At 42.1% G+C, this 17,534-nt stretch overlaps 1 protein-coding gene across 4 annotated transcripts in view; it reads right to left on the bottom strand.

Moving 5' to 3' along the window:
• The window catches only part of gria3b (glutamate receptor, ionotropic, AMPA 3b), a 119,073-nt gene that overhangs the window by 67,617 nt on the left and 33,922 nt on the right, over positions 1 to 17,534 (bottom strand). For all 4 annotated transcript variants that reach the window (XR_004764419.1, XM_035409591.1, XM_035409592.1 and 1 more), the window contains exon 3: positions 16,719 to 16,958. Coding sequence is in view for 3 of the 4 variants with exons in the window: in XM_035409591.1 (XP_035265482.1) it covers positions 16,719 to 16,958 (240 nt within the window). In the remaining variant the exon portion in view is untranslated. The remainder of the gene's footprint in view (positions 1 to 16,718; positions 16,959 to 17,534) is intronic.

Consider the following 17,534-nt stretch of genomic DNA (forward strand, 5'->3'; position numbering starts at 1 on the left):
TTCCATCCTCTCTAATCCCAGGATACTGTTTGTGGGATCGCCACAGACCAAACCCAGACACCCCGATGCTAAAAACTTTGGCAGGCTCTGTATATTTACCACATCTCATCAAGTGCAATGCCTTTTCAAATCTCACAACTAAAATTTCAAAGTGGCCGAAATGACTCCTAGTTGTCTTGAACAAATCAAATTGTCTTTGGGCATTCAGACAAAGGGAGCAGTGTCTACACCACTCTGCTGAAACTGTAGGGAAGGTGGGGTTAGGGTGAACATTTCCTTGTTTTTCTTTTTTTTTCTTTTTTGCTCAACTCATGCAGTAACACGAAGGTTAAAAGGTAGATTCAGGGTGGAAAGCAGAAGGGGAAAGCAGCTGTCCGTCAAAAACCAGCGCTCGAAAGTACCTCCGGCCTGTCACTATTCAGCCACCAATCCACAGCACCGAGTGAAACACGCAGTGCTAATCCAGACCATCTGGGGCTTTATGTAGGCTTTCCACTGGCTTTCCGCTGGCTTTTCACTGCCCGTCTCCAGCATGCAACAGGACTGGTCACATATATCAAGGTCCGAGTCAGGCCGCTAGTGGTCACAGACATCCCAGTGTCCCCACCAATGTGGCTGCACATGGAAATCTAATTATGCAATACACAATCAATATTGAAATTACACCCCTGAGACATACATATATGTACACAGTCCACGTGCAACTTACAAACACCTATGCAGGGAGTCAACTCAGGCTTTACATTCTTTCACTGTTAAAAATGAGAAATACTTAGTTTTCATAAATGCGCTTTACTAAAACTAAAACAGCTTACAGGAGGAAATACTGCTTGGTTTAGATATTAACTCATAATCCTACAATCGTGATCTCTGCTGATATTATAATCATATTGTTCTTTTGGATTTAAAGTGAGGAGAAGTAAGCAGTTACTCAGTATGGAAGAAAAATATTTAAAACCAAAGCCAAACTCAGCAACTCATTTATCTAGAAAAAGATGGAGCCAAGTGTATTTATAATCATAAATTAAATACAGGAAGGAGAAGCAGCAAGTAAACATCACAGACGTCCCTTACACTTCATTTCAGATGGTTTTTTTCACTTTCCATTTTGAAGGTTCCCTTTGTGTTGAGTGTAGCTCAGACACACTGAGGGAGAGTGATGGTAAATAGCAGTAATGCGGGCCCTTAGGTTGCTACGGTCTCATTTAGCAGAGTCAGGTGTCAGCGCAAACGCTCCGCTGACCCCCCGGGCTCGTGCCTCGGCCTTGCCTCCGCGCTACTTTCTATCTTGTTGAAAGTTCGATATTTCTTCTGTGACCAGCGGAGACCGACGCTCTCCTCGAAGGGACGGAGGGGGGGAAAAAAGAAATCGGGGCCATAAACAATCCTCTTTTTTTTTTTTGCCCGCAGGTTATTCTGCGTCTTGTTTACAAGGGCACGGCTTTTTTATTTTTTTATTACCTCCATGCGCGTGGGACGGAGAGAGAGCGGTAACGGTCTATTGAACCGTGGCAATCTGCCTGCACTTTGCCGAGTGTGAAATGATGAAAAGCCTGCATCTGAACTGGAAATGAACAAGGACACTGTTCTCCGACCAATAACGGATCCTTGTTTCGGTGATGCGGCTGCGGGAGATCACCTTCTCCAGGACAATGCTTATTTTATTGCTTGATGTGATTTCCAGTCGTCTCGGATAATGGCCGCACGCACAAATATGTGCGTAAATAATAACACGGCAAACAGAGCTGGAAATACACGCAGGGTTTGAAACCGAGGGACTCCTTTCAGCAGGAATCATATGATTCAAATTACAAAGTGTGTTTCACGATCAGGCTCGGAAAACATACTTTGAAAACAGAGCTTCCTCTGATATTCAGAAGTTAATTATCTCGATGGCTTTTTCTGTAGAAAACAACATTATCATCATCATCATAGACATAATTATTAGTAGCTGTAGCTGTAATTATTGTATGCTAATATAATAATTTGTCAAATAAATAGAAATATTTAAATTGCTGCCACTGTTTTGTCCTATCCATAAAGGAGAACAGTAATGACTCAATGAGCCTGTACAGAACAAAGAAATCTGGAAGTCAAGAGTCAAGGTAACTATTAACAATCATTTTCAAAGTGTGTAATTTGTGTATAGATTAACCCATATTAACCACTGCTTCTGGGAAATTATATAATGACTGAGGCTTTCTTCTCAGAATCAATGAAGAGTATTTCAAGAGGAGTATTTTCAAGATTACAGGAATCAACAAGACAAAACAGAAAAAATACAAAATTAAAAAAATAAACTTATCATTACATAAAATAAATAAATAAAAAATATTATGACTTCATGGACACACTGCAAGGATACTAAGCATGCCGTGGAGTAAGTAATTCCACAAACAATATGGCCCTACATTCACATTTTTCACACATTACTTTAATTAATTTTTTAATTATCTCTCTAGTTTGTTTAATAACTGTTAATATATTTTCAAGAATTATATTTCTTTATAAATCGTCACATACACACCTCTCTGTTTAATGAGCTTAGTGGCCATATTGTCATATATGTCCCTCGCTGAATGTTATGGAATAAATGACCTACCTCATATCACAATGTTATTGAAACAACACATCAGCAAATGACCTCTGCTCGCTCGTATTCCGCCATAATGACAAAGGTTATGCCATATATACCGATAGTTATGGCACTATTGCCATTTCCAACACCTAATTTCATGTGTTGGGAAGGAGTAAAAGCCCATTAATTCCCGTGTTTACACACAGCCCCCCTGGTTAATTCAAGCCAGGTTAATTGTACTCAATAAATCTGGAGCCATGTACTGAATGAACACAATTAGAGAGAGGCAGATTGCATACTATGTTATTATTTATGAAAAGCTGTGAATGGCTGTAATGTTCACCACCCAGTGGGGATAACAACTGTGTGGTTTGCAGCTGCAGGCTGGCAGTAAGTTATGTTAAAGAATGTAATTCTATGCTTATTCTTAGTGCGCCTTCTATAATTGGATTTAAGTAAAGACTGCAATATAACTACCTATCAATACCGGGATTTCAACAATCTCTCATAAATTAATGAATCATTGACTGTATTTTTATTTTATGTGTATGAATGCATGGCTATGAATGAAAGCTTTATGAAATATTTATTGCCCTGAAGGGAATTTGTTTTGCACAAGAACCCAAGCATACAGTAAATACAAAAGCATTATTTTTTATCACAGCCAGGTCTGTGTGTGTGTGCATATGTGTGTGTGTGTGTGTGTGTGTGTGTGTGGGCGTGGGTGTGTGTGTGTGTGTGTGTGTGTGTGAATTCGTGTAAGGACATTTTAAAATATTTCCTCAATGAAGTATTAAAGTTAGTGTAATCTAATTTAAATTAATAAAGGTTACTGCAATGTCCCGCTTTCCCAATGCAATGTTTCTCTGGCCAGTCAGTATAATTAAAGCAAGCTCTAGACAGCAAAGCTCCTGTGTGTAAGGCTCTGTCTATGGTGCTGAACTGTCCCTTGAACCGTGGTGAGCTGTTCTGACTGGAACTTCCAGTGGAACTGCCCAGATAAGACCAGGCCTGGCTCAGAGCAGGCACTGCGGCAAAAAGGGAGCTGTCCACGGTGCTTAACAGCAACAAAAAATGGGCAAATCCAAATTCTCTCACAGAGCACGATGCAGTTCAAAGGCAAGGATAAAGACCTGGCAGAACAACCCTAGCGTTTGTGTAAAAGTTCACAAAAATCAAATGCTGAAGTGCATTTAGGACTGACTATAAAATAAACTTTGCACTATTGTTCTAATTGAAACAGTAGACATAATGCATTTAGCACAGTTAATATATATACATATATATATATATATATATATATATATATATTCGCAATACTTTTCGCAATAACATTTTATGTTGCTTTGAAATGCGTTTTAAAGCTCCACTCTTACAGCTCATTTGTGCTGTGTCAGCATGTGCCAAAAAATTTGTATCACAAACAAAAGCCCCCAGCTGAATAAATACACTCAGCAAAAGTGAGGTTAAGTCAGAACTCAAGAGTCTTAAAACATCTCCATTAAAGCTCCACTGGCTCCTTTTCCCCCACGGACCGGGAGCAAACGAACACATGCTTAAAGTTTGATGAGCTCTCACCTCAGGTCTGCCAGCACTGAGAACGCCTGATTTCATCAGCCTCAGCATACACAGCATGGATTAAGAGGCACAGGATTTCCAGCGACGTGATTGGACAAAACATCTGCACAGGGGCCGAAGAATAAAAACCACGTCTCCCCCCCATAGTTCGGCCTTTCACCATGGCGACCGTGACCAAGATGTTCGCTTTTCAGACCCAAACTAAAGCGCTACTTTTCTGCGTGCGTTCGTGAACCTAACTGAAAAATGGCGGGGGGAAAGGGGGAAAAAAAAATGCAGCGGGATTGAAGTAGGTCTTTGAAGTGGCGTTCTCATTAATTAGCATGTATCTTCAGCCGAGCGCAGTTCTAATCGCGCGGCTCCCGAAGGCGGCCCGAGCCGAATCGAACCGAAACGCCGTGCGAGGCCTATCTCTGAGAGATGACGCCGGTGGCGGGGTGGGGCGCCTCCCCCCGCGTCGGTTTTTTAATTTCCACGGCTCGCGGGCCGATAAAGGCGTGCGCCGTGTCAGAAACACGCCGCAATTATCCGTTGCATCAGCCTCGTGACTCACATCCAGCGCACGAACATCTTTTTTCTGGTGGTCAGCTATAATTCATTTTTAATCTCCCTGGCTAAGCCTATTTAGATTGCGGGGATACTACCCATAAAATTGAGAAGAAATTAATAAAACACGGACCGTAACTACGGCACTCAAATGAGATGCGAAACATTGTCGCGCGGGGGATTGTGCCTAACGAATATTTCCTACCAGACTGGGCTGTTGGTTGATTTCCATGTTTCATTCCCTTGTTATGTTCATTATCATGGGATTTTATAGAACGTACATAACTTATAGAACATTTTTACAAGGAGGAGAATGTGTTTTATAACTAGTAAATCACTCTTTGTCTGTATTGAGCATCAATTTTAAATAAAGGCGGATCACTCTCAAAAGGGAAGGAAAATGACTGGGAAGTCTATTAAATAAAACGTGCACGTGTGTGTGTGTGCGTGTGTGTGTGTGTGTGTGCAGGGACTTATTGTTATGAGGTCACAGCGATGAGGAATGTCGATCTTAAATGAGTCACTATTTAATAATGAATAGTTCAACAGATATTTCTATATACTGTAATGTATAATATATATTATGTATAATTATGCATATTTATGTATATTTTGTAAGGCAAAACTTGCATTAGGACATCCCCTAGCTGACCGAACCCATACATAACTGGGTAGGACACCTTGACCAAAAAGATGCAAAACGTTTCTACCAGGATTAATCCATTTACTATCCTTGCCCGTAAAGCAGAGCACCACAGCACTGTCCCCTAAGGCAGACTGAATGGGCAACACCAATACTGATATATGCACATTAAGGAAATATTGAGAATGTATAATTTATCTGTTTGCCGGATGCACTTGTCCAGGGTGTCCTACGTTGCTAAAATTAATTTAAGATATTTCAAATTTCATACATATTTATTTACTGAACAGTTACCAGAGTCAAGGACACAGCATAAGTGCTGCTCTTGAGAAGCACTGCAATCATTTCACAAAAATACAGCTCGTTCACTACCTCGTCATCCTATGCGTATGTGGGTATTTTGCACTTTTGTACATGTCTGTGCAAATAATGCATGTGTGAGAGGGGTGCAAAGCACACTGTATATTTGTTGAAAAAGAAACTTTGGTTTGTGGGGGCCATTCAATATTCAATAAATATAGAGCGACATAGCTCAGGAGGTAAGACCGATTGTCTGGCAGTCGGAGGGTTGCCGGTTCAAACCCCGCTCTGGGCATGTCGAAGTGTCCTTGAGCAAGACACCTCACTCCTAACTGCTCTGGCGAATGAGAGGCATCAATTGTAAAGCGCTTTGGATAAAAGCGCTATATAAATGCAGTCCATATACCAAATACTGTGCACTAAATAAAATCCCCTCAGCAGCCAGTGAGTTTAAATGTAACTAGAAGCAAAGATCAGGTCAGTCTGTCTGCTGTGACGCTACACTGAAAAAAAATGAATTCAGTCTGCTATACATTCCTTGATACATTCCTACTAGCAGGTGAAAAGATTTTATTCTGTTTCACCGAACATCAAAAACCATATGGCACACGTTGCAAGATCATTCAATGTAGAAAAAAAGACATGCACAGACATGCATTAATTACATCTCTTATTGGCCTCAAATATTCTCGTTCTGCCGACATTAAATTAAGGCACGATATGTAATGATAGATAATGCATGATTTGTAATTCATAAAATGTATAGTAGAACTCATGAGGGAGCTGCAGTATGATTTTCAGATACTACCCCATATACAAAATGTCTGTTCTCAGCATGGATGTGCATTCTATTCTATGGTTCTATTTGTGTCCGTGGAGATTTATATTTCCTGACTAATGCATAATTCAGCTCTGGTGAAGATGAAGAGAGGAATTCTAAAACACATGAGCTGTGAAGGCTGGGTGTGATTGATATTCCATCTTTTCTGATGTTTGGGCGCATCATTGGAGCAAAAGCCCAGGACTCGCTGAGAGAAATGCTGACTCAGGACAAAATGACAGGGGAAGTGTTGACGGCATACATTCTTCCATTCTATGAATAATTAATTCCAGTGTCTCTGGAAGCTGGGGGTTAAAAACAGGCTAAATGATCAAGGGAAATCGGAATAAAGTTGTCACGCACAGCATTTACAACAACCAACCAGAGGTCTTCACTCTGATTGTGTGTGTTTGTGTGTATGTGTGTGTGTGCGCGTGTGTATGTGTATGTCTGTGCACGTGTGTGCATGTATCTGTATGTGTGTGTGTGTATGTGCACGCACTTACGTGTGTCTGTATGTGTGTTTGTGAGTGCATGTATGTGTGTGCCTGTTTGTGTGTATGTATGTCCACGTGTGTGTGTATGCGTGTATTCGTGTGTGCGTGTGCATGCGTGTATTCGTGTGTGTGTGTGCATGCGTGTATTCGTGTGTGTGTGTGTGTGTGTGTGCGGGGACCTATTGTTAGGAGGTCGCAGCGATGAAGTGATGAGAAATGCCAACTCAGCTGGCTCCCTCTATTGCTCCATGGATTACTGCACGAAGAGATTCGATTCCCGAGAAGTGGAAATTTTCCATCTGTTCTAAACGCATACCACTCAGGACTCTCCATAGATGGAGGTCATCCTATAAAAAACACACGTCTATCTCCCTTACTTTGGCAGTGCAGAATGTAAGATGGCTGAGCTGAACCTCCAGATTATCCACACCATTAATTAACAGACCCCATGTACAGAATCTCCTTTTCAATATTTCTGAGCTCCACAATTGTTTATATTCTGTGTAGGGTATGACTTATGCAACTATGCAGTTCTTCAATACTAAGCTGCAATATTAATTCGCAAAAATAACCAGTAAAAATTCACAGCATTTTTTTTTACTGGTCATTTCTGTACAGTTCTCCTTCAAAACTTACAATATTCATGCACAAATATGAGCAAAAAAAAAATAAAAATCACTGCGCTGTACCACTTATATCTACACAGAATGTAAGCTGATAAAGAAACTGGTTAATCAAATTTAAAACTCAGCCGTGGAATGCTTTGTAGAACTCTGTCACAGGCAATGTTTGCTCTCAAGTGCGAGGAATACTAAAGGAATTAAGCAAGCCCGCATTCATACTGGGGACAAAGGGAGGCGAAATGTCTGGCCTGCACATCTGAAAAAAGCTTTGAAGAGGACAGTGACAAGGGCTGAAAGCAAAGGCAGTGGCACTGTCTGCGGGGAGAGAAGAGTGCGGCCAATGCCCTCTGCCAACATGGCCTCCCGCTCTCCCTTTTGGCTGCAGCAGAGGAAGACACTGAAAAGTGGCCATTCACGGACGACTCGACCCCCCCCCCCCCTCCTCATGCCCCTCTTGGCGGGGGAAGCCATGGCGGTCGTGCCAGACGGCATTCATCCCTCGTGTTAACAGGGAATCCGACAAACAGGGTCCTTATTGTGAATTAACTGGGGTTTAATGTAAAAGCCAGCCCCCCTTTTCAATGGATCGGTCCCTTTCACTGTCCGCAATGAGCGGGTCGAGCTCGGACGCTAATATACAGTATCTCCCACACCTCACCTAAGAGACAGAAAGAGAGAACAAAAGGTGAAAGGGACAGGGAGAGGAGAGAGAAAGAGAAGGTGAAAGATTAAGAGGACGATTGAGTCAGACAGGCAGAGCGAGAGAAAGACTGAAGGAATAAGACAGACAGAGAAAGCGAGAGAGAGAGGTGAGAGGTCCATTTAAGCGATTGCAAATGTGTCTTTTGGATGTCTGCGTGTGCCGGGGCTTCAGACAGAACGGGCGAATCCGCGCCGACCGCACCGCCAGGCCCGTTTCTGGGAGCCGAGAAACCGCAGAAACGGAAACAATCTGAAGCCTGTTCGCTGATCTTCAGCGCGAGCCCATCCCCTGCCCGCGGAGAGAGAGAGAGAGAGAGAGAGAGAGAGCCCACAGAACATGGCACCGGCGTCGCGTGGGCGCCCTCCCTCCCGCGCCGTGTTAATTAGCTTGCGCCCGGCTGCTGGGCCGGCCCACTGAGCCGTTTAGCGCCGTTTGATTAATCTCGTCCGTCCCGGTGCGGAGGGAAACCGAGACGACGTCCGGCGGAGGCTGCCCGCTCGCTTTCGCCGAGCCCTGACGCTCCCGAGTGACGGCCCCCGACCCCCGCTCAGCGCAACGCACGCGCGGGCGGCTCGTCCCGGCCGAGGTGCGGGTGGAGTTTCCCCGATCCCAGTGTGAACGGTCACGGCCGTTACTATCTCAATGCGTAACCAGGGCTCGATGGATCAGGATCCTCAAAAATGAGACGCTCATAAGATGTCCAGATTCCAGCACAATCATCATAAGGATCATAAGACCCATCATACTCCCATACTGTCTTTTTATGGTTGCTTTAAACATAGTTGGACACCTGAGTATTAAGGACTAAGAAATGTGCCTCATCCAGGTGTGTCCAAGTGAACCATAAATTATCTCAATTTACAGTTTTATGGTTTTGTTACATGAAGTCAACAAGATAAAAAGAAATTTCAACACTATCCTCAGAAAAGGTTTTGATCACTGACATGTAAAAAAGGAAAACGCCAATTTTAAAATGAATCTATCATTTTATAAGGATTTTTGTGCCACAGTTCAAGTTTCTTTCTCTACAAAGGCTCACGTTCAATACGTCTGACAAATCGAATTGATGTATAGCTGATATGTGTTGATGGCCGGCTCTATCACAGGTTGCCTCACTATTCATTCCCACATATTATGGGATTGTACTTGTTGACAGAATATTGGTGACAGGAGGAGATGCATTCTGAAAAGTGTTCAACAAATACAATACTGGCAGAATCCCACTCAAACTATCTCTGTAAGTGGTTTGGATTGGGTTTAGACAAATCCGATCCAGGTACAATTTCTTGTGTTCAGACTGCAGTCACTGAACATGACACGTATTGGACTTGTCAGTAAATTGGATACATATTGCATAAAAAGACAACGAGAAATGCGGCAAAAGCAAGACAGGCTCTTACCCACAATGCATTGTGCGCCTGGATGGCCTTTCTCGGGCTGCATTTGAACCTGCCTGACCAAGACCACACAATGAAAAGTGCTGTGCGGTTGCTTTAAATCCAGTGCAAAGCTATTCCATCTTAAAGTTAATACAACCCCGCAGAGTCGTAAATCTGCAATACCGATGTCACATCGATGCCTTTCACAATCAGCTGGCTGATCTATTTTATTTCTGGCCTGACATTGATGCTAATAGGGCACCGCTGTCTCTTACTGATTTTCAGTTGACTGCTTTTAACATCTTAAAAACTGTTTTCTTGTCAGGGTGTTGAGTTAAAGACGATTTCATATATGACACACGGGCCCTCTCTAAATAACGGACCAGACATTTCCACTTTCACTCGAGAGATTTATTGGCATTCAAACAGGCGGATTTGTGTGCCCATCCTGACATAATGGGTCAAAAAGTGTTTCACGCATGGCTGCCACAGCTTTATTTGCTCTAATGAAAGCGTTTAGTCGATCAAGGGAGAAGAGTGTGAGGTTGTACTCTGATGCACATCAAAAACAATCTTCAGTCGTCAGGGCTTGCATGCAGCACTGAGTGCTGTGGTTTTACCTAGAGCACGGTTCATAGCTGAGGGCTCCAGGAAACATGCTGTTAGCCTGTTACTGAATTTTGTCTAGCTGACTCGATGATGTTTCAAAAACCACTCAGTTTTTTTTCCCTTTTTTTCCCCTTTGTTTCATGTTCACCACCAAAAAATGTAGCTTTCTCATAAAAAAAAAAAAACACTTTAATCTTGGCAGATGAATTTTAGTTTCACATGTATTTATAAATTGCCAGACCTCAACAAATCAGTTATTGCAGAGCCTAATCTTTATCAAGCCAGGTTTACAGCTAATTGCACCAGAATTACATTTTATGACAAGCTCCATTATATTTGGATTAGAATGAAATTGCTGTCTGTTAATTGTTTTTTGTTAACCCCTAGGATTATCTGAAATTTCCTGGGCTAAGAATCTATGCAAGCCAATGTAGAAATAATAGAGTTGCATTATCCTTATTATAAATTGTGAATTGTGAACAGAGGAGGTTAGCATTGGACACACCTGTGCATATGCTCAGCTCTGATTAGTGTTCCTTTAATCCTTAGGAATCCACTGCATTTAAGAAGCTATTCTCTTAACAGAGGAAAGTTGCTCTGATTCAGCTGCTGTTCTTTTAATGGGGATATAATGTACATTATGGAGCTGAGGAGAGGGAATAATACAGAAAGAAAATATATTCCCTTGCTCCTATGTACTAGTATGCCTTAGTACACCATTGCTGGAATGCAGTAATGTCACACATTGCGGTACTGCATACTTTAATATACAAACGTTATGTACTCTCAACATACAAATTCCTGCTGTAGAGATAGCATAAAGAATAACGTCTGGGTTTTCACTGTGTAACTTACATTTTTAAAAATTTAATGTATGCTTAATTTCATTTTTCTTTTGTAAATGACCTACATTTATGTTGCCGGCACTTACCTTGTTGAAAATGACACAGGAGATGCAAACCTCTGCGATTTGAATCTGTAACAACCGTGGATACTATGCTGTAGTGCTGGCCCCAATACACCACACAGTCAAACACTGAGAGTATGAATTCAAGGTCCTGACGTTTCACTTGTGAAATTATTTATACTGGAAAAATAAGCCACACTCTCAGAAGAAAAGGTCCCTCTGTGTTTCCATAGAGGAACCCTTTCTAGCTCTGTTTTTTGGGGGCAAATGGTGAAATGGAGAACTGTCAGCATGCCCAAACATCTAGGCAACCTATGTCATCAGCCGCTGTATGAAAAACATGATCGACCCACACTCAATCTTCCCCCAGCCATGTAAAGCCATCATGAACCAAAAATACCCAAAGGCCCCACTTGTGTCACTTCAGTCACACTGAGCCAAATTGCCAGTCACAAAAACACCAACCGAAAACGAGACTGCTTTTTTTCACACAGATCAGACGGACGGCGGTGCTTTTTGGCCCCCCTCTCTTCCCGTTTTTTACGGTTTGAGCGGAATGGCCGTTTGGCGCGAAGCCGCGAGGCCCGCGAGAGTGGCTCATCAATCACGCGGAGGTGAGAGTGCTGATTCAGGGACATAAGGTGAGCCGCGGGCCGGGGAGAGAGACAATAAACCCAGTAATCATCCCTCTCCACCGCTATCAGAGCACCCCTGACTGCAGAGGCACGAGAGGGGGAAAACACACCCCACTTCCTCTCGCGCACGGCCCTCCTTCTCCACCATGAATAAAGAGCCAAGCGTTTATCTGGACAACGGTACACATTCCTAACAGGCTTTGGACTTTGGCTGCGTTTCGGGTTCCAACGAGTGAAAGCCTAGAATCACTCTAAATCCGTCCTTCACTTTGACTTGGAAATAAATGGCCGGGGTGCAGTACATGTTTACATTGTAAACACTAAGAACTCTGGATGGCTTGCATTTACTTATGAGTCAGTGTGAATTCAGCCAGAAATCAGAATGAAAGTTGCAGCAAGGCTGTGCACAGAAAAATAAGAGTAATTTGTTTTAGTGTCGCTAATGGCAAACTGTTAAGGACTTTTTTAAGCAAAAAGCTCAAATCCACAAAGGCAGCATTTGAGGTAAACAGGAAAAATAAAACCTATCCTCTGATGCTAACAACCCACCATTGAAGAACCATTTGGTCAAAAAGTACTGTCCATGCTTTGATTGATATATGCATTTGTAAGGGCTAAATAGTGTGCGTGCATTCTATACATTGAAGTACCAGCATAATAACAGGTGTGTGGAACCCCAAATATCAACCCTACAATATGGACACAACCCTCATCTACACCATTCTTTTTTTTGTTTTGTGGCCAAAACAAGCAATCTTAATTGCATGTCTCGAATGCACATTCATATTAAAATAGATGTGCAATCATATTAATGGTGAAATGCTCTATTGACAAATTAAAAGCCTCAGGTAATCCCCATCACATCACCGTGATTGAAAATGATGAACATATTCCTGCATCAGTGTTATTGTTATTTATGCTCCTGCTCTCTCTGAAGAACTTTATATGCCATGCCAAGAATACCAAGTTGAACACCTGCTGTTCATCAAAGGGCAGGCCTCAACCTAAACATTCATTTTCCCCAAATTTCCAGCTACAGCACTCTGTCACAAGCGTTTAGAGCACAAATTGAACTCCTTTTAATCTGTCACTTCTGAGCTCAATCTGATTTTTTAACCTAAAAGCACTTTGATGGCGTGAGTGCGCTGTCGATAAATGAACAGAAAGCCAATATCGTGATTCTAATGACCAAATTCTACCGAGAAAGCAGAAACAAAACCAGGAGGTGGGTCAACGCTTTTCCATTCTGCCGCTAGATTATTAGCGCTTAACTTTCCAGGCCTCTCTGTTCATTTAGCTTGCATTAGTCAGGCGAGGCACTCGTGTGGCAAGTGCAAGCAAGTGCTCAGTCATAAGCCCTTCGCTGACGACACACTGCTGTTTACCAAGTTTCACCAATCAGGCAGAAGAATACGACGGTGAATTCATCAGTCTCAGGCAATTTCTTTCTGGGTCCAACCACTTTACAGCCACTAAAAGGCCATTACGCCTGTTGCCCTGGTGTCACCCTCATTTTTGTGACAGAAGCTTTTTCCCTCCGGGTTAAAAGAAAGCTGGATTGTTATTCCAGGTGTATTTAGAACTGTTAAATTAATAACCATATTTTGAATATACATGTATCAGGTAAATGAAACCACAGGAACACACCGTGGGCCGGATTTACTAAGCTTTTTATGACTAGTTCCTAGCACATGATGCATTCTGCCCTGGAAACGTGTCAAACAGGTGCATGGGGCTGGAAGAGCAGTATGCTTTTTATCTACGTGCGTCATCGCTCGGTGCACTTCTATCCTTTATGCATATGGATGCATTAAGCAATTAACGAGGGTCGATTTTTGCATGTAATTTCTCCGCCTCTCAAGAGCAGGTGTAAATCAAGTCACAAGCGACATGGAGACACAGGTATAGGCATCAAAGATGAGAGACTCTTTACAACAAGAATCACTAACACTAATTCAACTCCCCGAGCAAGAAACCATCAAACGATGCATTAATTAGCTGGGTGATTGTCACAGGAAATATCGGTTAAAGTCACCAAACAGTCACAGAAACTTGTTAAAAATCACAGACAACAAAAAAAAGGCACAAACCACGTAGTGTTCAAAAAAATTATTTAATAATAAATTAACCAATAGGTCTCATGCGGAAAATGATTGGAAATGATTGAAATAACATATGCAACTGTAGCAACGAGTGTTTGAAGTTTCAAAAAATCAGTGGGCAGTCAGTTGCTACTAGTAAAAAAATCTCAGTAAATGCATTGATAGGCTGGTGCATTTAATTGCTTTTATCCATCACGGAAAGAGCATGATTTTTGCCTTTAACAGAACATTGTTAGAAACAGATCATGCTCAAATTGCTTTACTGAAATCATAAAAATAGGGTTACTGTGTATTTTTATTTCTTCAAAGTTAAATACAGTACATGCTGTAGCCTACATTGTGAGGCTTGAGTCTACGTTATAGTTACATTGTGAGGATTGAGAATGCCATATATTTGAAAAAAAAAGCAAAAAAGTATGGAAAAAAGCATGGAATCTGTAACATCTGTGCCTTCTGTGACAAACTCCCATCCGTAGAAATAATTACTCATCCGGGAGAAATAAAATATGACCTAGACCCTCCCACACAACATTCCCATTCCATCCCGCCAACAGTCAAACCTTGCGTCATGACTCTATCTTGCATCTGGATCATTTCAACTGACAAGTGTCGCCACGACTGAAATATCCCAGTACACAATTTGTCCTGTGCAGTCCATAGTGCTGGATACGCTGAAGCGCAGCACAAGAAGATATTTCCCTGCATCCAAAGAAGATACACAGTACAATGTTCAGTGGTATATCAACTCTTACAGAGGTTTAATGAGTCCACTGTGGCCAGAGTCTGTAATTTGCGCTGAAAGTTTTATGTATGTAAATCTGGCCCTGTCTGTATAAAGTAAAGATGCTTAAGAAAAAAGATAATAGGCCTACCTCATATTGTATTCCACATGCTTTGCAGTGAACTGCTAATGGAACCCTGCAAATTGAACCACAATACTGTATGATTCAACAGATCTTTGCATGTGCTTGCTCATTGTGCTTCTGTACCCTGCATGTCTTTATACTATTTATTTGGAGGATTATGAGGGTCTTACAAGGCTGTTACTCCAAGATACAGTACACGCAGTAGTGCTCAGAGAAAATAATAATAATATATGCCATTACCCTTTTGCCATTCATTGAGGAAACTCACTGTTAAAATATTTTAGACCCCTTTTCAGAATAATATCAATGTAGAAAACCTTCAATTGGCATAATATTGGTATATAGTGAATACTGAAAAATAAATTGTCCATTAACTGAAGTGGTGGACCAAGTAGGTTGTAAATTGCTCAAACATTCTCCTCTATTTCTGTACGGCCAACACAATCTCGACTGCCTGGGAGCTTCAGCTTCTTGATAAGGATCTTTGATACACTACACTGGCCTGCCTGACAACAGTGTTTGATACACTGCACTAATAAAGTTTTTTTTTTCTTTTTTTTTTTTTTTTTTTCCTTGAGCCTCATGTTCCTTCTAATAAAGATGCCAGCATTTCAGTGGCAGCTATCAGGACAGGGTGACCGCTTCTGCAGGGCTATGTCATAAACAGGCGATAAGGGAAACAAGCTTGGCCACACTCAAACCCGGGTCGGAAAATTCAAAATAAAAAAGGTGTACCGAAAGCATCCCCCCCCACCCCGCAGACTGCTGTCCACTGAATGCCCCCTCCCCACTCTAACCTTGAGCCTGGCAGGGTGGAGGGAGCCCAGCGCTGGCTGGCTGAGAGCAGGAGCGGGAGCAGGATCAGGAGTGGGCCTGAAGGACGCGTGGCGTGTGAAAGTCACGAGACGGCCTACTGCGCTCCCACTTTTGTCTAATCCAATTAGCCGCATATTATTTCCGGGAACTGCCGAGGATTAGAGACTCCTGTAGCACCGGGGCCCGCCGGAGCCAAAATACCTGCGACCGTGCATTCGGCTCATTTAGCATTACGCCAGATTCAATAAATGGAAATAAATATATAAGAGATAAGCCACTGAGCGCGTGCGTACATGCTCGCACCATAAAGCAGGGAATCTGAGGTATTAGTCTATTTACTGTAATAATGTTCAGACAGGAGGACTGAAGGAATTTTCATTTGAAATTAGCAGTCTGGTTCATCATAACGTACAGTAATACACAGCGCATTGCTCAGGTGTTGACTTTTTCGATTGAGCCACTGATTACACAAGATTTCATGAGGTTGCAGTGAATCTACATTGGTACTCAGTGACAAACTGCAGAGATTTGTTTTTGCTCTGAATGAAAATTACCTCTGGTTTTGTTGATCTGTTATGTAAAAAAAAATATATATGTGCATTGCGACTACCTCAAGGTATCTGACTCAGTGCTATCATGTCATGCTATTGGGAAATGCAACCACACTTGCACCATGTCCACTTCTATTGTTACAAGTGACTTCATCTCCAAGAAACCTTTCTTTGGGTACAAGCAAACCAGCTGATCATGACCACTTTTGCAGTCCCGAAATGTAGCAGTGCACCACAAAACAAATATAGGAAATGAATAAATCATTAAAGCCAGGAGTTCAGAATGACAGTAAATGGTTTTATCGCATATTTTTTTGCAAGAATAAATTATTAACAACGATCAGCTAGAATGAATAAATTGTCTTCAACTGCCTTTTTGTTGTGTCTTTCTTCTACAAGATGGTGAAATATCTGAAATACTTTTTGAAGCATGTTACAAACTTAGGCAGGCCTAACAAGCAAAATGCTATGATATAGAGCTTTAGAATTCTAAAGGCTGATACTTCAAAACCATTGTGCCGCCTACAGATGTCTGAATGAATCCCGGCCCGCCACCCACACTCACCCCTGTCCGTGTCGTAGAGGTAGACAAATTTCTCCCACTTGTAGTGGGACAGGAGGCTGAGGACGGCACCACGCAGCGCGGGCCTCATCTGGATGACGAACTGCACGTCGGCGTCGGTGGGGTAGCTGGGGGTGACGAAGGAGGTGTGCAGAGCTCCGCAGAAGGAGGTCAGGGTGTTCATGGAGTTCTTGTCGTAGAATCCGAAGATGGCGTACACGCCCCTGGAGAACTGGGAGCAGACTGGAAACGAGACACACAAAAAAAAGAAACCGTTAAATGTCCGAATTAACAGGCTGCAGAACAATCAAAGCCAAGAAACACACATCTCTGAGGTTATCGGATTTAAAAGTTCAGAAAAAGCTTGTTTGTTTGTTTGTTCGTTTATTTGATATGGTGAAGGAGATTCTACACTTCACAAGCTAAAGAAAATGGAGCAAGTCATTTATTAGACATGTTTTCTGTATACACATTAATGTTTTATGATTAAATGGGTATGAGATGAGTTTATAATACACAAACATGCTCTGTTGATATAGAGCTAATAGGAGCAGGAGCGTACATCTGTATTGACTGATTGTCTTCATTTATGCTTGAATATGGTCCGTCTGTTTTGTTAATAATCTTTTTCTACTGGAAATGGCCTCAGTGCCGAAATAGTGCACTAGTGTACTCCAGTACAAAAACCACTGAAACATTCTCTCAAGTGCTGTTCCGTTACCAGTGTCTACTTGAAGCCACTTGGATTCAGAAAGCCTGAAAATGGGCCTGAACAACTGGAATAACAGAGTAAAAATGTGGCTCGCACCAAGTGACTTG

Source organism: Anguilla anguilla, chromosome 3 (genome assembly GCF_013347855.1).
Source record: "Anguilla anguilla isolate fAngAng1 chromosome 3, fAngAng1.pri, whole genome shotgun sequence".
In the NCBI taxonomy this organism is placed as follows: domain Eukaryota; kingdom Metazoa; phylum Chordata; class Actinopteri; order Anguilliformes; family Anguillidae; genus Anguilla; species Anguilla anguilla.